Source organism: Ranitomeya imitator, chromosome 6 (assembly GCF_032444005.1).
Source record: "Ranitomeya imitator isolate aRanImi1 chromosome 6, aRanImi1.pri, whole genome shotgun sequence".
In the NCBI taxonomy this organism is placed as follows: Eukaryota; Metazoa; Chordata; class Amphibia; order Anura; family Dendrobatidae; genus Ranitomeya; species Ranitomeya imitator.
Genome location: NC_091287.1, coordinates 212,150,684 through 212,172,499, shown reverse-complemented (window position 1 = coordinate 212,172,499; position 21,816 = coordinate 212,150,684). Strand labels below are relative to the sequence as shown.

The following is a 21,816-nucleotide window of genomic DNA, read 5'->3' as shown; positions in this document are numbered from 1 at the left end:
TGGTCAAGAAAACTGATATTTTTGTATATGCATTTTCTTCTATATATGTGTATTGCATCAGGATGTCCGTTTCTTACGTCCATGTGCCATCCGTATGTCAGATTTGTACATGAACAATTTAAATAAACGTCAAATACAGTTTTCTCTCTTAATAAATGTAATGGATCCTCTAAAAATGCATGATAAATGGATGGTAGCCTGAATCACAAACAGGGAGGAGAAGACCCCAGAGTACAGTCCAACCCTTGTGCACTGAAATCTAATTAGCAGAGAACTTCAAATGCTGATTACAGAAGAAAGACAGAGCGGATTTCTTCACCAAAGATATCAATGTAATGTGTATTACAGCGCAATTACTGCCATGACTCAAGCTCCGGCAGACAGCTTCTCTTTAAAGGACAAAAACACCACTGGAGACCAGTTTCAGGTATTCAGCACTTTGAAGATTAAGGGGATCTAAATTCTTTTAGGGTACCGTCACACAGTGGCATTTTGATCGCTACGACGGCACGATCCGTGACGCTCCAGCGTCGTAACAATATTGCTCCAGCGTCGTAGACTGCTGTCACACTTTGCAATGTACGACGCTGGAGCGATAATTTCATGACGTATGTGCGATGTAGAAGCCGTTGGTTACTATGCGCACATCGTATACAATATCGTGCACACCTTTGTTACACAATGCGATCATGCCGCCACAGCAGGACACTAGACGACGAAAGAAAGTTTCAAACGATCTGCTACGACGTACGATTCTCAGCGGGGTCCCTGATCGCAGGAGCGTGTCAGACACAGCGAGATCGCTGGAACGTCACGGATATATCGCTGGAACGTCACAAATTGTGCCGTCGTAGCGATCAAAATGCCACTGTGTGACGGTACCCTTAGGTTTATGTCTGTCTGTTACTACAACAGTCTTCCATAGACTGAAAATTATATGCTAAGGAAGCAATTAGAAGTGCAAAAGGATTTTATCCTTTTTACAATCAATTCACTGAATAAAAGGTTAAACTAACCTGATTAAATTGTGATCACGCATTAGAGAACATTAATCCCAGCAGCAGAATGTCCACTGACCACGTTAGATAGCGTTGAAAGAAAAAAAATAGAGAATCCGCGCTGCTGGTGAATGAAGGCATTTAACATTCACATTAAAAAGATTCTGTGATTTTTATTTTGTCTGTGATTTTTGAAGTAACATACTCATTCCTCAGGAGAAAAATCATTATGGAAGAAGTATGGTGCTTCGAAACATGTAGACAAAATAAACAGATTCTCCACATTTTTCCTTCTACACTATGGACTGAAAATGTCACATCTGTGCTTTTATGTTGAGTTACGGTAAATGACTGAAATGTACTTTTGTTTTTCATTCAAACACAAAAATAAGGGGAATGTAATCATATATATGCACGCTATAAAAAAAACAAAAGCAAAGCTTCCAATGGAGGCGGTTACAGTTTACTAGACATACAGATTAGGGATGAGCGAATATGTTTGGAGAACAATAACCAAACATAAATTTGACTCGAATATGGTACATTCGGATTCGTGATCGGTTACACGAGCATTTTTCTTAAAATTGGAAAAGTCGGTAACATCCGGTAAAAGATAGAATAAAAGCTGGCAACTCATGTGCAGCGTTCAGTAAAATCATAGCGTGACAGGTTAGAATAGAAGAGATATAAATCACAACAGGAGCTGACAGGATAGAAGAGATTACATACAGTAAATAAAAATAGAATAGGTAGATACACAGATATCAGTGACAAATACAATTACTGGATGGCAGGCTGCATGGTCGAATCACGCAACCATGCAGCCTGCCATCTAGATGTAGGATGTAGTATAGCTAGACCCGTCGTGGGACAAAAGGATTAAAAGCATCTCTGTGGAAAAGTGAGGAATATTGTTGTTTGTTTGTTTTTTTCCTCTTTTGCAGATGACGAGGGCATTGGGGGAATCGGCGAGGTTGTAAGTATCGTTTAATTAAGATTATTAAAGGAGTCTGAGTCTTTCTTTCAATTAAAGGACCTTTTTCTGGGTATGTTTTCATACAATGTGACAATGGGGTTGTTTTATTGACGCCTCTCCATTACTAAGCTCAGGGCTTGATGTCACCTGATGATACAAAGGTGACATCAAGCCCCCCAACTATCACCCCACTGTGCCTTTTCTGGATGGCTGAGGTCTGCTATTTTTAGGCTGGGGTGGGGGTGGGGGGGTGGGAAGGGGCAATATCCATAGCCCCTTTCAAGCCTGAGAATACCAGCCCACAGCTGTGAGCTTTAGCAAGGCTGGTTTTCAAAAACAGTGGGGACCTTGTGAGTTTTTTTTTTTTTAATTATTTATTTAAATTATTAAAAAATATGGAGTGGGGACCACTCTATTCTTGATAACCAGCCTTGCTGAAGCTGACTCCTGAAGGCTGAATTTTGCCTGGCTGGTTATCAAAAATACAGGGGAACCCACGCAGTTTTTTTTTTTAAATTATTTATTTACAGTGCATTAGTGGCTGACACCAGAGGTAACCTCGATAACGTCACCGCCGGTCACTGATGCTGCGCTCGCTTCTTTCCTGCCAACATAAGGTTTCGCTGCAGGAAAAAAAAAAAGCAGCAAAATCGCCCTGTGTGAACTTATCCCTAAATGTTTGTTATTTTTAAATAAAATTGAAAACTGTGTTTAGTCTCAATCCTAATAAAAGACTTTAATCTGACTGTGTCTATTTACCATACAACTATACGATTAGTAATTGATAGGTGTCTTATAGAAGCTTCTCCATTACTAACCCGTGGGCTTGATGTCATTTAACAATACAAAGGTGACATCAACCCCACAAATATGAACCCCACTTGCCAATTCAACAAAGCAAGTGGGAAGAGCCGGGCAAAGCGCCAGAAGTGGCAAATCTAATAGATGCGCCTTTTCTGGGCAGCTGCAGGCTGCTATTTTTTTATTATTTATTTAAAGAATTATAAATAAGGTGTGGGGAACCCTTTCTTCTTAATAACCAGACTTGCTGAAGCCGACAGCTGAGGGTTGCAGCCCCCAGCTGTGAGTTTTGCCTGGCTATCAAAAATACAGGGGAACCCATGCAGGTTTTTTTTTATTCTTCATTTATTTTTAGTGCAGGAGCGGCTGATGGATATGAAAACTCCCATCTGCAGCTCCTGCTTTCACTGTTATTAGCAGCAGCAGGTGTCAGATGATGTAAGCCATAGTCCCATCAGCTGACACCAATGACCAGAGGTAACCTTTAGGCCGCCGTCACACATGCGAGTTTTACGGACGTAAGAGCGCAGAATCTACGTCCGTAAAACTCGCAAAAAATACGGCACAATTATTCTCTATGCCCCTGCTCCTATTTGCCGTATTTTACTGATCAGTATTATACGGCTTTCTACGGCCGTACAAAATCGCAGCATGCTGCGTTTGTCACCGTACTGCGCAAGAAATACGCCAAAGAAAGTCTATGGAAGCGTGAAAAATACGGATTACACACGGACAAGCAGTGTGACTTGCGAGAAATACGCAGCGCTGTTAGAGAGAAAAGCCGGTAATTCAGTGCGGTGTACAGTAAAATCACACTGACAGCTTACAGTAGAATAGGTAGAATAAATGTGTACACATAGAATAGGTATATATATATATATATATATATATGTCAGTGAGACACATATATGTATATATATTAATATTTATTCCAGCGCTATACAGCTTGAAAGCCTGTAATTCAATTACCGGCTTTTTCTTTCTCCTTCCTAAAACCCGACATGATTTGAGACATGGTTTACATACAGTAAACCATGTCTTCTCTCCATTTTTTTTGCAGATTCCACACTACTAATGTCAGTAGTGTGTATCTGCAAAATTTGGCCGTTCTAGCTCTTAAAATAAAGGGTTAAATGGCGGAAAAAATTGGCGTGGACTCCCGCGCAATTTTCTCCGCCAGAGTAGTAAAGCCAGTGACTGAGGGCAGATATTAATAGCCTGGAGAGGGTCCACGGTTATTGGCCCCCCCCTGGCTAAAAATATCTGCCCCCAGTCACCCCAGAAAAGGCACATCTGGAAGATGCGCCTATTCTGGCACTTGGCCACTCTCTTCCCATTCCCGTGTAGCGGTGGGATATGGGGTAATGAAGGGTTAATGCCACCTTGCTATTGTAAGGTGACATTAAGCCTGATTAATAATGGAGAGGCGTCAATTATGACACCTATCCATTATTAATCCAATTGTAGTGAAGGGTTAAATAAAACACAAACACATTATTTAAAATTATTTTAATGAAATAAAAACAATGGTTGTTGGAGTATTTTATTCAACGCCCAATCCAGTCACTGAAGACCCTCGTTCTGTGAGTAAAAAAACATAATAAACCAACAATATACTTACCCTCCGCAGATCTGTAACGTCCAACGATGTAAATCCTTCTGAAGAGGTTAAAACATTTTGCAGAAAGGAGCTGTGCTAATGCAGGCTGCTCCTCGCTGCAAAACCCCAGGGAATGAGGCTAAAAATAGATCAATGAGATATATTTAGCTTCATTTGCGGTGAGGCGCCCTCTGCTGGATGTTCATAGATCGTGGGAACTTGCCTAGAAAGCCTGGGAGCTTTCTAGGTAATTTCCCACGATCTATGAACAGCCAGCAGAGGGAGCCTCACCGCAAATGAAGCTAAATATAGCTCATTGATCTATTTTTAGCCTCATTCCCTGGGGTTTTGCAGCGAGGAGCAGCCTGCATTAGCACAGCTCCTTTCTGCAAAATGTTTTAACCTCTTCAGAAGGATTTACATCGTTGGACGTTACAGATCTGCGGAGGGTAAGTATATTGTTGGTTTATTATGTTTTTTTACTCACAGAACGAGGGTCTTCAGTGACTGGATTGGGCGTTGAATAAAATACTCCAACAACCATTGTTTTTATTTCATTAAAATAATTTTAAATAATGTGTTTGTGTTTTATTTAACCCTTCACTACAATTGGATTAATAATGGATAGGTGTCATAATTGACGCCTCTCCATTATTAATCAGGCTTAATGTCACCTTACAATAGCAAGGTGGCATTAACCCTTCATTACCCCATATCCCACCGCTACACGGGAATGGGAAGAGAGTGGCCAAGTGCCAGAACAGGCGCATCTTCCAGATGTGCCTTTTCTGGGGTGGCTGGGGGCAGATATTTTTAGCCAGGGGGGGGGCAATAACCGTGGACCCTCTCCAGGCTATTAATATCTGCCCTCAGTCACTGGCTTTACTACTCTGGCGGAGAAAATTGCGCGGGAGCCCACGCCAATTATTTCCGCCATTTAACCCTTTATTTTAAGAGCTAGAACGGCCAAATTTGGCAGATACACACTACTGACATTAGTAGTGTGGAATCTGCAAAAAAAATGGAGAGAAGACATGGTTTACTGTATGTAAACCATGTCTCAAATCATGTCGGGTTTTAGGAAGGAGAAAGAAAAAGCCGGTAATTGAAGTACCGGCTTTCAAGCTGTATAGCGCTGGAATAAATATTAATATATATACATATATGTCTCACTGACATTATATATATATATATATATATATATATATATATATATATATATATATATATATATATATATATATATACCTATTCTATGTGTACACATTTATTCTACCTATTCTACTGTAAGCTGTCAGTGTGATTTTACTGTACACCGCACTGAATTACCGGCTTTTCTCTCTAATATATGTGTCTACTGACATATATATATATATATATATATATATATATATACAGTATATATATACAGTATATATATATTTTCTTTTCTTTTTGGGACACATGGATCACTTCTATAGCGGTATGTTGGTTTTGCTAGCCTGCGAGAAAACCGCGCAGTACGGATGCCATACGGATTACATACGGAGGATGCCATGCGCAAAAAACGCTGACACACCCTGCCTACGGAGGAGCTACGGACCACTATTTTCGGGACATTTCAGCGTATTACGGCCGTAATATACGGACCGTATTTTCATACGCTGAGTGTGAAGCCGGCCTTATACCTCTGATCACAGCTGAGCACTCACGCTGTCTTCTGACAGCATGAGAACCGCGGCTCTGACCGGCGGGGATGATACCACCGCCGATCAGAAGCGCTACTCCGGTGTTTCCCACGCTGTCACACAGCGTGGGAAACACTGGATTTTGTGCTGTGTATGTTCGGCTATATTTGGCGATTAAATTATATTGCAAATTCGGTGGCCGTGAGCCAAACTGAATATTGCAATATTCGCTCATCTCTAGCACAGACGATAGCTCTATAAAATGCTCTTCACAGCTTATTTTCTATAGACTCCATCCAGCTCATCACCGAATAGTGCTCTACTCAAGGATCTTCGTTACAAACATTTTAGATAATTGATGAAAACAGGCCACTTTACCTTTATGTCTGCGATCATCCTTAAATCCTAGTGTAGTAAAGGTAGGCAATAGTTTGCTTGATAGAGAACTTAAATCCACAAAATGGGTCTCTTCCTCTACAAAAATAATACAAAATAACGAATTTGGTCATCATTCCAGAAAATTCCCAACAGATCGGAACAAAGGTTTGAGAAGATGAAATAAAGTGTCCCATTGATGCTGCACGTGTATTGCCATTATGTGTGTATAAACCACATGCACAATATCTTTCTCATAAAAACATAATCAGTGTTGGCTGCTGGTGCATTATAATGCCATATTTCTTGTACTACTGCATAAAGTCCCCAGAATAGACAGGGTCATGTCAGCTCTCAAGCTTCATGTGGGCTATGTTGACATAGGGCCAAAACCCCCCCCCCCACCTCCCCCACACAAAATGGGAATGGATGTGTGCGCTGACACCGCTGTAGTGTGTGTGTGTGTGCATGCAGGTATATATATATATATATATATATATATATATATATATATATATATATATATATATATATATATATATATATATATATATATATAACAAAACATCTCAGTGAATGAAATATTCTCATTGAATACTTTGTTCTGTACAAAGTTGAATGTGCTGACAACAATAACACAAAAATCATTAATGTAAATCAAATTTATTAAGGTCTGAAGAACGGGCGGGCCAGTCCATAGCTTCAATGCCTTCATCTTGCAGGAACTGCTGACACTCCAGCCACATGAGGTCTGGCATTGTCCTGCATTAGGAGGAACCCAGGGCCAACCGCACCAGCATATGGTCTCACAAGGGGTCTGAGGATTTCATCTCAGTACTTAGTGGCAGTCAGGCAGACTCTGGCGAGCACATTGAGGGCTGTGTGGCCCTCCAAAGAAATGCCATCCCACACCAATAATGACCCACTGACAAACCGGTCATGCTGAAGGATGTTGCAGGCAGCAGATCACTCTCCACGGCATCTCCAGACTCTGTCACGTCTGTCACATGTGCTCAGTGTGAACCTGCTTTCATCTGTGAAGAGCACAAGGCGCCAGTGGCGAATTTGCCAATCATGGTGTTCTGTGGCAAATGCCAAGCGTCCTGCACGGTGTTGGGCTGTGAGCACAACCCCCATCTGTAGATGTCGGGCACTCAGACCATCCTCTGAGTCAATTTCTAACCGTTTGTGCAGACACATACACATTTGTGGCCTGCTGGAGGTCATTTTGCAGGGCTCTGGCAGTGTTTCTCCTGTTCCTCCTTGCACAAAGGCGGAGGTAGCGGTCCTGCTGCTGGGTTGTTGCCCTCCTATGGCCACCTCCATGTCTCTGTGTACTGGCCTGTCTCCTGGTAGCGCCTCCAGCCTCTGGACACTACACTGACAGACACAGCAAACTTCTTGCCACTCATCGCATTGATGTGCCATCCTGGACGAGCTGCACTACCTGAGCCACTTGTGTGGGTTGTAGAGTCTGTCTCATGCTACAAAAGTATGAAAGCACAACCAACATTCAAAAGTAACCAAAACATCAGCCAGAAAGCATTGGTACTCAGATGTGGTCTGTGGTCCCCACCTGCAGAACCATTCCTTTACTGAGTGTGTCTTGAAAATTGCCAATAATTTCCATCTGTTATCTATTCCATTTGCACAACAGCATGTGAAATTGATTGTCAATCAGTGTTGCTTCCTAAATGAGCAGTTTGATTTCACAGAAGTTTGATTTACTCGGAGTTATATTCTGTTGTTTAAGTATTCCCTTCTTGAGCAGTATATATATAATATATGATGCTGACTGACTGTTCTCTGTCTTGCACCATTCATTGTTGGCCGTATAGCCTAGTTGAGGCTGGCAGTAAGATGTAGTTGACTAAATCTTGCTAGATCTTTTTGCCTGGCTCCAGTAGGTGTACACAGCAGAAATGATGCACACCAGAGCACATTGCATCATTATAGACAATGGCCCCATCCACGCACACTTCCAAATCCCATTTTGCAGGAGGTGGGGGGCATCAACAGAGCCAATGAACATAGGACCAGATGTGATGAGAACCCTGCCTCTGTTTTTTAACATCCATGATCTAGTCATGGTTCTTATGGCTGTTTATATTGCCGTGTTTTTTTGGTACACAGTATTTTGTTTTTGCACTTTTCTTTTCTCCTCGCCTTCTTTCAAGAGGCATAACATTATTATTCTGTCAGCATATATGAGGGCTTGTTTTCCTTGGGACAAGTTATAGTTTTGAATGGCATCATTCATTTTAATATATATTGTACTGAAAGCCAGCAAAAATAAGGCCACCTGTAATCCTGGCTACTATGGGAGGCTTGGGCTGTGGGATCACTTGAGCTTGTCAGTTCTGGTCCTTCCTGTGCTATGCGGATCAGGGGTCTCCTCTGTCCTCAGTATTAATATGGTGACTCTGAGCCAGCTGCTTGGAGATGCTAAGTTGTTGGAGAAGGGGGTATCATCTTAAGGTACCGTCACACTAAGCGACGCTGCAGCGATACCGACAACGATCCGGATCGCTGCAGCGTCGCTGTTTGGTCGCTGGAGAGCTGTCACACAGACAGCTCTCCAGCGACCAATGATGCCGGTAACCAGGGTAAACATCAGGTTACTAAGCGCAGGGCCGCGCTTAGTAACCCGATGTTTACCCTGGTTACCATCGTTAAAGTAAAAAAAACAAACACTACATACTTACCTTCCGCTGTCTGTCCCCGGCACTCTGCTTCTCTGCTCTGGCTGTGAGCACAGCGGCCGGAAAGCAGAGCGGTGACGTCACCGCTCTGCTTTCCGGCTGCCCAGCGCTCACAGCCAGAGCAGAGAAGCACAGCGCCGGGGACAGACACCGGTAGGTAAGTATGTAGTGGTTGTTTTTTTTACTTTAACGTTGGTAACCAGGGTAAACATCGGGTTACTAAGCGCGGCCCTGCGCTTAGTAACCCGATGTTTACCCTGGTTACCAGCGAAGACATCACTGAATCGGCGTCACACACGCCGATTCAGCGATGTCAGCGGGAGAGCCAGCGACGAAATAAAGTCCTGGCCTTTCTGCCCCGACCAGCGATATCACAGCAGGGGCCTGATCGCTGCTGCGTGTCACACTGGATGATATCGCTATCCAGGACGCTGCAACGTCACGGATCGCTAGCGATATCGTCCAGTGTGACGGTACCTTTAATCAGTACAACGGCGCAGACCTGACCCACTGTGTAGGTTACTTAGCAAAGTCCTGATTACAGGTTCACTTTAAATGATGAAAAACTGCAATTCCACTATCAATGTTTGGATTTTGTCTTTACAGCTTTCACAGCGCCATAAAAATGACCAGGAAATAGGATTGTCCAGGGCAGTATGATTATGGCGATTCCAATCTTGCATAGATTTTTTTTCTCTAAGTGGTGGATGTTTTTTAAAATTCGGAATATTGTAAAAGAAGATTTTGTAATTTTTCAAAACCAGTAACATTTCCATTTTTCTGTTGAATAAAGCCTTAATTTTTATCTTGCTGTGATCTAATGATTTTACGGATACCGAATGTGTGTACATAAACTGCTGTCATTGATTGATTTAACTGATTAAATTTTTATTTTAATTTTTAAAGGTAGGTGACCCAAAAAACGCAATTTTCTTTTTTTGATTTTTTGTTTTATGGTGATTACCGAACGGGTTAATTAATTTCTTATTTTATTTGATTGGACTTTTACCAACATAGCGATGCCAAATATCTTTCTTTTTAACCCTCCGTCACATACAACTGATCTGACAGGCGCTTCTCTTTTACTTTCATTTCTCCTTCCTCACCAGATTGTGAGGAAACCCCCTCCCTCCAGGTAGTCTCCTGTCTCTTGAAGGTCTGTGAAACCTAATATCACAGTTGGATTTCAGAGCTTCAGGGGAGAGGATATAGCTGCACAGATCTCTCAGGCTCATTGTATGTAAATACGTCACATTCAGTAAGGTTGGTATTTTATGTTTTTATTCATCACAATAGTTTATTTAGCTTGTTTTATGAATGTATAGCACAAAATGTGAGGATATTTCATAGAAATAAGGGAAATTTTATAAAAGAAAGTGTGCTGCTCAGGCATATACAGTAGTTCCCTAACATATTCCTTCTCTTGCTTCAGATTATCTGCTGAAATGGAGAGGAAAATGTACAATTTATCCAAACAACTTGATGTTGAGGAAGTAACAAACATGCTGTTAGATGATAGAGACCTCACACTGAATGAGGATTTAGGAGAGGAAAGTGAGATTGATTCTCATGATGAGGTGGAAGAATGTGTCCTGGATTCTGAAACAGAGCAAGATGGTGACAGTGGTGAGGATGAAGAAGTTGGATCATATTATATTGGAAAAGATAAAAATACTAAATGGAACAAGAAGCCATTCCAGAAAAAACGTAGGGAACCTTTAAACATTATTACTCACCTTCCTGCAGTAATAGGAACTGCACGTAATGCAAAAACTGCAGTTGAATGCTGGAACAGTATATTTACAGATGACATTCTGGACTCTATTGTCACATATACCAACCAATATATAGACATTATAAAGGACAAGTACATCTGCAACAGAACCATCAAGCCCACAGATGAAATAGAACTGCGTGCTTTTTTTGGATTACTGTACCTTGCAGGAGCTTATAGGGCAAATAGACAAAGTTTGGAGGAACTTTGGGGTAAAGATGGGGATGGAGTTGAAAAATTTAGCCTTGTTATGTCCATAAACAGATTCAAGATTCTAATTCGCTGCCTTCGGTTTGACGACAGAACTACCCGAACCGAACGCAAAACACATGACCGACTTGCTCCAATTCGTGATATATTTCAAAGATTTGTTGTAAACTGTAAACAAAGTTATTACCCTGGAGAGAATCTCACTATTGACGAAATGCTCCCTGGTTTTCGTGGTAGATGTGCCTTTCGTCAATATATTCCATCAAAGCCAAACAAATATGGAATAAAAATTTATGCCCTTGTTGATGCCAGTAAGACCTACACCTACAACCTCGAAGTTTATGCTGTCATATGTGGGAACTGTAAGAAAAAACAAAAGGGAATTGCCGCCACAGTTTGTAAGTGTGAAAGAGAGACAACAGTACAGCAGTATGTTTGCATTCCATAATGGAAAGGCTTTAGTTTCCTATGTACCACATGCCAAAAAAATCGTACTTCTTCTATCAACACTTCATGATGATGCTGCCATCGATCCTGGGACTGGGGCAGAAAAAAAACCGGAGATAATTACATTTTACAATGCCACCAAAGGGGGTGTGGATACAGCAGATCAGATGTGCTCCACTTTCAACGTCAGCAGAAACATCAAACGCTGGCCAATGGTCATATTTTTTGCTATGTTGAATTTGGGTGGTATAAATTCACAAGTAATTTATCTTGAAAACAAGCTTGAACCACTCCGTAGACGATTGTATCTGAAAAAATTGGCCCATGAACTAGTACTTGGAGAGCTACGCAGGTGAAGCGTGAAAACAATCGGTATCCCCTCTCGCCTTCAAGTTCAGCTCAAAAGGTTCCGCCCAGAAGATGATGGTGAAAAGTCACCATCTGCACCACCTCACAAAAGAAGGAGATGCACCACCTGCCAAACGGAAAGTGGAACCAGAAGGCTTTCAAATTATGAATGTCTCAAATGTCATAAAGCAATTTGCCTGACACATGCAAAAATGGTGTGTAATTCTTGCTATTTGCTCTGCAAGTGTGACTTTTCTGGGGAAACCTCAGCATCTACTTCTGATTGAATATGTTTTTAATAGTACTTAAGGTACCTTAAAATTAAGTTTGTGTTCAAAAATTTTCTTTGTACATTTTTTTGAGAGAGTCGAACTGGGGACTATTTGGCGGGAGTTTTGAAAAGTTTGTATTTCATAGTTATTAGTTTTATGTTAAGTAAATGTTTTTTTTTGCAACTGATTATGTGTAGTCTATTTTATTACATCCCTATGAAGGTCACTGATCACTTTTAGAGCACTGAAATTGCAAACATTAGATATTATAGGTATTTTTCCAGCAGGCGCCTGACAGGCACATTGTATGTGAACTCGTTAGTCCGAATATTGTATGTGACGGAGGGTTAATGAGGGGAAAAAAAGGGGTAATTTGAACTTTTAGAAATTTAAAAGAAAAAAAGTTTACATTATTTTTAGTCCCTTTATGGAACTTAAACCTGTGATTGTTTGACCACTTATACTATATACTGCCATAACAGGTATGCAGTACAAAGTGAAAATCTCAGCGTACAGCTGAGCCTAATAGGAGTACCAAGATGACAAAGACTGGCTTCTTTAGCAGACCTCGGCCTGTAATAGTAACCCATTGGGACCCAGCAAATGTGTCGCAGGGAGCCTATGGGAACGGTCACACATTTTTTTTTTAAATGCTGAGATTTACCTGGTTAACAGCCACTGCTGGAATGTGCCAGCAGCCGTAGATGTTAAGGTACAGTCACATTTAGCGACGCTGCAGCGATACCGACAACGATGCCGATCGCTGCAGCGTCGCTGTGTGGTCGCTGGAGAGCTGTCACACAGACAGCTCTCCAGCGACCAACGATCCCGAAGTCCCCGGGTAACCAGGGTAAACATTGGGTTACTAAGCGCAGGGCCACGCTTAGTAACCCGATGTTTACCCTGGTTACCAGTGTAAATGTAAAAAAAAACAAACACTACATACTTACATTCCGGTGTCTGTCCCCCGGCGTTCTGCTTCCCTGCACTGTGTAAGTGCTGGCCGTAAAAGCAGAGCCGTGACACAGGATGCAGGAGGAGTGCAGGGAAGCAGAACGCCGGGGGACGCCACAGACACCGGAATGTAAGTATGTAGTGTTTTTTTTTTTTTACATTTACACTGGTAACCAGGGTAAACATCGGGTTACTAAGCGTGGCCCTGCGCTTAGTAACCCGATATTTACCCTTGTTACCAGTGAAGACATTGCTGGATCGGTGTCACACACGCCGATTCAGCAATGTCTGCGGGAGATCCAGCGACGAAATAAAGTTCTGGACTTTCTGCTCCGACCAACGATGTCAACAGGATCCAGATCGCTGCTGCGTGTCAAACACAACGATATTGCTATCCAGGACACTGCAACGTCACGGATCGCTAGTGATATCGTTGTGAAGTTGGTCAGTGTGACGGTACCTTTAGATACAGATGTCAGCGGCATAATATAGCAAAGTAGAGGACAACCCCTTGAATTGTATACCCAGTATTATCGCAAGATAAAAAAACATCTGCATCTACACTGTGCCAAGTAACCCCAGACTACAGAAATAGTGAATGCAGCTTGCAGCAAGAAATGTCAGCTCATGTTCTGGTATAGCTAATCAGTAGGCTGGTGGCCTGTAACTGCCTCAAACAAGAGTACTTACCCTCTGCATCTGGATCGGAGTTTACCACAGTGTAAATCAAGTTGGTATCCATGTTCTTCTTAAGGTAACCAATCTAACAAAACAAAAAAAAAGTACCAGAATAAAATGTAACAAACTACTCCTCATACAGTTAAATTTAGTTTCCAATATGAATTAAAGACTATACCTTGCAATTAGGATAATGTCGGTTGACCTTGTCCCTTGCTTCATCTGCAGCATGTTCCACTAAGGCCAGAACATGTTCTTCAGCAGTGCTATCTGTTAGACTACACGCATTGCCTTCAGGCTCAAATATGCAGCTAAAATAAAGACCGGAAAGAAGTATGTGAAGGACATCGACATGGAGGGGAACTCCACACACATTTACATTACTTTCAGTGCTATTATAATTGCACAATCAATCCGTACGTACGTAGGGACAGTGACCCGAGCGCTAATTGGGCACCAGAGCCACATGTCACCACACCACATCCGAGTTCTGTAGAGAGTGAGTGCCAAGACCATGGGAATGGCGCCAGCACAGGAGGAGAGTATAGGTTTTTTATTTTATCAGGGCCAAACATTTAGTTTAAGAAGGGGGCTGTCCTAGTAGTGGACAATCACTTTAAGAGGATAAAAGCTTTGATTTGAGTGCTTCTTTAAAGTGAGATCTCACTGTACCCATACACACAAGAAGAGACCGATGCTAGCCTAGGGAAGCATGGTGGGCCGAAGCTGCGTAGGACTAACCATCCTAGAGGCACAGTCCCCAGCCAGCTTTTCATGGCATGATTTCTCTAAAACACCACAGCATTTTACAGTTACGATGCAATAACAAACCTGGTGCCCGATGCAGGCAGCATGAATGTACAAAAGTGTATGGTACAAAACGAAGCAAAAACAAACAAACAAAAAAACAACATGCTCTAGGTTGTGTATCACTATGTGTCTGTGAAGTCTGACTGATATGCTGCATCTGCACAAGACCTTCAGTTGTCCTGTATGAACGCGCTTTCTAAGGCTAGGTTCACATTGCGTTAGTGGTTGTCCGCTAACGGAATTCGTTACATGGCGAAATTGGCGCAATTAACGCTATGTAACGTATCCGTTAGCGCACCCATTGACTGCAATGTGCTAACAGATCGCTAAAGTATGCCTTTTTCGGCATGCGTCAGCGATGTGCCGTTAGTTTCGGACGGACCTCGAACGCTGCTTGCAGCATTCAGGGTCCGTTCTTTGCTAGCGCAGATCGGGCATCTGCGCTAGCGGGATTGCCAAACGCAATCCCTTTTTGGACATTGCGTTAGCTCAATCCGTTAGCGTATCCGCTAAACAGATTGCACTAACGCAATGTGAACCTAGCCTAACCTAGCTGCATCAGTGTCACCCAGAGGGGCCACTAGGGACTCAAATCTGGGGCCCGGGCTACGAATCATCAATGCTCTCGCCTTAAGCAATAGTTACAGTCATGGCCAAAAGTATTAACACCCCTGCAATTCTGTCAGATAATACTCAGTTTCTTCTTGAAAATGAATGCAATCACAAATTCTTTGGTATTATTATCTTCATTTAATTTGTTTTAAATGAAAAAAAAAAAACACAAAAAGAATTGTCCTAAAGCCAAATTAGATATAATTCCACACCAAACATAAAAAAGGGGGGTGGACAAAAGTATTGGCACTGTTTGAAAAATCATGTGATGCTTCCCTAATTTGTGTAATTAACAGCACCTGTAACTTACCTGTGGCACCTAACAGGTGTTGGCAATAACTAAATCACACTTGCAGCCAGTTGACATGGATTAAAGTTGACTCAACCTCTGTCCTGTGTCCTTGTGCGTACCACATTGAGCATGGAGAAAAGAAAGAAGACCAAAGAACTGAGGACTTGAGAAACCAAATTGTGAGGAAGCATGAGCAATCTCAAGGCTACAAGTCCATCTCCAAAGACCTGAATGTTCTTGTGTCTACCGTGCGCAGTGTCATCAAGAAGTTTAAAGCCCATGGCACTGTGGCTAACCTCCCTAGATGTGCACGGAAAAGAAAAATTGACAAGAGATTTCAATGCAAGATTGTGCGGATGTTGGATAAAGAACCTAGACTAACATCCAAACAAGTTCAAGCTGCCCTGCAGTCCGAGGGTACAACAGTGTCAACCCGTACTATCCGTCGGCGTCTGAAAGGGACTGTATGGTAGGAGACCCAGGAAGACCCCACTTCTTACCCGAGACATAAAAAAGCCTGGCTGGAGTTTGCCAAACTAACCTGAAAAAGCCTAAAACGTTTTGGAAGAATGTTCTCTGGTCAGATGAGACAAAAGTAGAGCTTTTTGGGCAAATACATCAACATAGAGTTTACAGGAGAAAAAAAAAAAAAAGAGGCATTCAAAGAAAAGAACACGGTCCCTACAGTCAAACATGGAGGAGGTTCCCTGATGTTTTGGGGTTGCTTTGCTGCCTCTGGCACTGGACTGCTTGACCGTGTGCATGGCATTATGAAGTCTGAAGACTACCAACAAATTTTGCAGCATAATGTAGGGCCCAGTGTGAGAAAGCTGGGTCTCCCTCAGAGGTCATGGGTCTTCCAGCAGGACAATGACCCATAACACACTTCAAAAAGCACTAGAAAATGGTTTGAGAGAAAGCACTGGAGACTTCTAAGGTGGCCAGCAATGAGTTCAGACCTGAATCCCATAAAACACCTGTGGAGAGATCTAAAAATGGCAGTTTGGAGAAGGCACCCTTCAAATATCAGGGACCTGGAGCAGTTTGCCAAAGAAGAATGGTCTAAAATTCCAGCAGAGCATTGTAAGAAATTCATTGATGGTTACCGGAAGCGGTTGGTCGCAGTTATTTTGGCTAAAGGTTGTGCAACCAAGAATTAGGCTGAGGGTGCCAATACTTTTGTCTGGCCCATTTTTGGAGTTTTGTGTGAAATGATCAATGTTTTGCTTTGTGCTTCATTCTCTTTTGTGTTTTTTCATTTAAGACAAATAAAATGAAGATAAATACCAAAGAATTTGTGTTTGCAATCATTTTCATGAAGAAACTGAGTATTATCTGACAGAATTGCAGGGGTGTTAATACTTTTGGCCATGACTGTAGCTTTTTTTTTTTTTTTTTGAATGATTAAACTTTATCTTCTGTGCAGAAAGTGCATGCATGCAGCCACTCATCGCAAGGTTTACCTGACACAAACCGGTGTGGTACGGCCCTTTATTTACATCTGCTGCTCCTCCTCTTTAGCACCAGCTGTAGCAGAGGATTCACCTATGTGCAGGATGTGATGGGAGGGGGCAGAGCTTGGATCAATAGAAAGAGGTGGGCATGTCCAGGTCTATGGGGAATAACAAGCCAGCACTGGGGAGAGGCGCAGAGAATGACAGATCTTCTCTGTGGCTGCTAGGGACCCACAGCAGCTCCCTCCACTGAATGGTACTGGCAGCTTAGTCATTATGGGGGAGGCAGTGTGCAGGGACAGTGCAGAGCGACAGGAGGTCTCCTGTGTGTACAGCCCCGATTGCTAACTACAGGACCCCAACACTGCAGTCACTGAGACATGATAATTAAGTACCATGCATACGTCATGGGTCTTTATACCATGCATGCCATGTGTGTCTGTGCATGCCATATGTCTGTACAACGCGCAGGTCACGTGTCTGTACAACGCGCAGGTCACGTGTCTGTACAATGCGCATGCCAGGTGTCTTTATGATGTGCATGTCATGTGTCTATATAATGTGTATATCATGTACCTGTATAATAGATGTATGTACACAGAGATGACCTGCACATATACACATACCTATTACACAGATATATACAATATACAGACACATGACCTTCATATTCACACACATTATACAAACACAAATACATATTGTACATCTACAGATCTTAGAAAACACACGTGACCTGCACATAAAAAGGTGTTTATATATAATAATGCAGTGCAAAAAAGCAGAAAGCCTTCACATCTGCAATATAAAATGTACAGGTGCACAAATATGTTGTGTGAGCACACTTCATTTAACCAATATATGAGATTCACTATTTCTGTAAAAGATAAAGAATGTAAGGTAGTTGATTTTTTTTTTTAATAAAAAATTTAAAGTAGTAGTAAGACTCAGCACTCAATGGGATGCTATTCAAGAGTTGTGGATATATTAACAATCAAAGATAGATTGTGGCAAACAGCTGCTGGACGTTTCGGTCAATAATAAGCAGTCTGCTGCAATTCATCTTTTAACTTCCATCTTTTAAATTATATCTTTTTAATTATCATTTTGAATTAGACTGAATTCTAGAATGCATTTGGCTACTTATCAGTACTACAATGTTATCATCATCTGCACCATCTAATCGAGCTGTTCTCCTCTTCCCACAGGTATGCAGTAACTTTTCCCCAGCTCTCCCTGGCTCCTGAATGTCTCTGTATATTGCATTGATTTTCCATGGTATGCAGTAACTTTTCCCCAACTCTCCCTGGCTCCTGAATGTCTCTGTATATTGCATTGATTTTCCATGGTAAGCAGTAACTTTTCCCCAGCTCTCCCTGGCTCCTGAATGTCTCTGTATATTGCACTGATTTTTCTATGCTTCCCCTGGATCTGAGTGTCTTGGTGCAGCACATATAGTCCTTTTTAGTATCCCGCCCACCATTCCCAGGAGTAAGCTGCATTTGACATGGGCTCCTGAAATTTAAGCAATTTATACCTTGTAATGGGCAACCTGTAAGACGAAACTTGGAAAATACGTGCTCCATGGAAGGCAAAAGCGAGCAGGACTAAAATACACCCAAGAAAGAAAAATATAAACCAGGATAAAAGAGGAATTTCGATGATAAGGAAGATCTACCCCCTGCACAGGATTCAAGCAGCAGAGCATATGAAAGCTGGAAGACCCCAGAGCTAAACACCAAGCGGTAAGGCCATCTCTCTGCATCTCAAACCCTTTAGCATTGAACTCTATAGAATCAAAACCTATAGAATTCTCCCCAGAAAACAAGCACAATATAAAATATGCAACATGGAAAGAAATAACATTTTGGACAATGAAAATCCCAGCACTATAGCTAAGCCCCCTATAGAGGTCAGTGCCCTAAGCCCCAGCAGATGGCAGGGTCTCAGGCGTCAAGGAGATAACATATCCCAGAGATCACAGGAGCGTGAGAGAAAAAAACACCATAAAACATTCCATCATCAAAGAGGAACTAGAAACTCTCTTTGCAGACTTTACTAAGAAAGACAATAGAAAGACAAATTATCTCTTCTATAGTGAGCAGCCTGAGGCATGGCACACAGCCTCGTGCAAATACTATAAAAACATTCTAAAAAAAATGGCATCAGCAGGGGCCGACAAATCAGAGTAAAAGACCCACAAAACGAGGATATCTCACTCACCATCAATCTATACCACTCTGGCATAATAGTCATACAGGGCAATGAGGACAACCTCGAGGCATTTGAGGAAATCTTCCTTCATATCAAACTCAAGGCTCAAAAATATAAAATAGTAAAGCCAGCACGTAGAAAGAGTGATGGGCCCACACGTACAAAAAAGACCACTAGGGACCCCCCTGCAGCCCAAAGCCCTAATAATGCACTCCTCTCATTGGACACCCTTAGAGAATGCCTGTCCCAGCTGGAGAGGGACTTCACACTGCTTAAGGAACAGATCCAAAGACAGACAAATGACCCAACAGATGCAGACTGAGGTGTGTACTGGACTCAGCGGTGCAGGAAATCAAACATGAACTATATGAACTATGGCAAGAAAATGCTAAATTAAAAGGAGAAATAGAAAACCTAAAGAGCCAGACACCTCCCCTAACACAGGAGGGGGACCCAGGGAAGGAGACAGGTAAAGACACAATAAGAGCTAACAGCCAAACCACCACTAACTTAAAGAACTGCCTAAATATTGAGGGCAAAAGAGAAAATAACCAAGAACCACAGGATGGGCCAGACCCGAGCACCAAACAAACCCCAAGTCTAGAACAAAAGCAGACCACAACAACAGGACAGAGCAACAAGAAGAACGTAAACAGAATCTCCCATAGGAGCAGCCAACCAACATGTCCTGATATAGTCCTGATTATAGACTCCAACGGAAAATACCTCAATACAAGGCGACTCTTCCCAGGAAAAAGGGTCTCCAAAATCCGCTGCTCAACTATAGAACAAGCAAAGGCCGTAATTGACAATCCATATTTCACCAACCCAAACCACATCATCATACATACTGGCACCAACAATCTCCAGGACCAACATCAGCAGGTAGCAGGACAATTGTGTCAGCTGGCAGAGACCACACAACAGAAGTTCCCCAGCAGCAAGATCATCCTGTCATCTCTGCTGCCAAGAAAAGATTCCTTCCAATACATCACCCAAGACGTCAACAGAGAACTAATAGCCACGATCAATACGATGCTAGACATCACCCTGGCACAACATCCCATCATAAACCTCCACCACCTGTATGATGACAAACATCTTAACAACCAAGGAGTCAGCCTTCTTGCCAAAGAACTTAAAGACATTGTACTCAACAGAGTCCCTGGACCAAGAACCCATACAAACCACAAACCTGTAGAAAGAGCACCAACTAACAGACCTAAAATGGAATATGCTCAACGAACTGAAAACTGCAACCTGTATGGAAAACCAGTCTATGAGAGACACAAACCATGGAAGACACCACCCTCCCCACACAGAGTGAAACAGAGCAGTGAGCTGGCAGAAATAAAGGCCATGATCAGCTCCATATGCAAGAAACTCACGCGACTAGACCAATTGCCTACAACAAGTTCACCAGTCAGCAACCCAAGATGTCCTATGCAGGACAGCCCATTACAAGATATACAGCTACACAATGTCAACTCTAATCATTGGTAGCTGGAACATCCAGGGCCTGAATACTTCAGCCTTCGGAAACAAGACAAATGACCCAGACTTTAACCAAAGACTGAAAGACATTGATATACAGATCCTCCTTGAAACATGTACTAAGGCCAATAATGAATCCTATGTCCCCATCGGATACAGGGAATTCTCTGTCTCCGCCCTGAAAAACAAAAACATCAAACAGGGCCGGAGCTCAGGAGGAATATTAGTATGGTACAAAGAAGAGCTCCATGAACATATCAGAGAAGTGAAGAGAGGAGACAGCCACATCTGGATAAGAATAAGCCGCTCCATCCTCACATCCGTGGCCGACATCTACCTCTGTGCAGTGTACGTAGCTCCTCCAGAGTCTCCATACTTCAACCCAGACAGCTTTGAGACCCTAAAGACTGAATCTGCCCATTTCCAGACTCTTGGGAACGTTCTCATCTACGGAGACCTCAACGCAAGAACGGGAAGAGAAAGAGACTACCTGACCACTGATGGAAACATCTATATACTTGGAGCAGATACCGACTGTGACAACCCAGTACACACCGACAGGAACAGCTATGATTGCACAGTTAATAAAAACGGCAGAACGCTGTTGAACCTATGCCGAAGCCTTGGACTTCGTATCCTCAATGGCCGCACCAAGGGAGACTCACTGGGAAGACATACCCTAAACTCCCATGTGGGCAGCAGTGTGATAGACTATGCCATCACAGATATGGACCCTACAAATATTAGCGCCCTTATAGTCACCCCACAAACACATCTGTCAGACCATAACCAACTGCTCCTATACATCAAATCCACAAAGAAATCACCCTCACAAACCCCGCAAAAGACCGGCCTCTTTAGCCTGTCACCATCCTTCAAATGGTCCAAGATGTCGGCCTCAAAATACAAAGATGCCATCAACAGACCAGAGATCAAGGAGAAGCTCCAATGTTTCCATAATAACGTGTATGAACTCAACCCAGAAGGAGTACACCTAGCGGTAAGAGACCTTAACAACATTCTATATGCCATGGCAGAAATGTCTGACCTGAAAAGAAGCATCAACAAGAGACTGAGTAAACAAAATCCCAACAACTGGTTTGACAAAGAATGCAAGACCATACGGAAGGCCCTAAGA

At 42.4% G+C, this 21,816-nt stretch overlaps 1 protein-coding gene across 6 annotated transcripts in view; it reads right to left on the bottom strand.

The window, feature by feature from the left end:
• Positions 1–21,816, bottom strand: part of BRD9 (bromodomain containing 9) — a 243,300-nt gene that overhangs the window by 93,137 nt on the left and 128,347 nt on the right. For all 6 annotated transcript variants that reach the window (XM_069730459.1, XM_069730455.1, XM_069730457.1 and 3 more), the window contains exons 9-11: positions 13,981–14,113; positions 13,815–13,887; positions 6,421–6,516 (exon numbers count right to left, since the gene is read on the bottom strand). In XM_069730459.1, the coding sequence (XP_069586560.1) occupies positions 6,421–6,516; positions 13,815–13,887; positions 13,981–14,113 (302 nt within the window). The remainder of the gene's footprint in view (positions 1–6,420; positions 6,517–13,814; positions 13,888–13,980; positions 14,114–21,816) is intronic.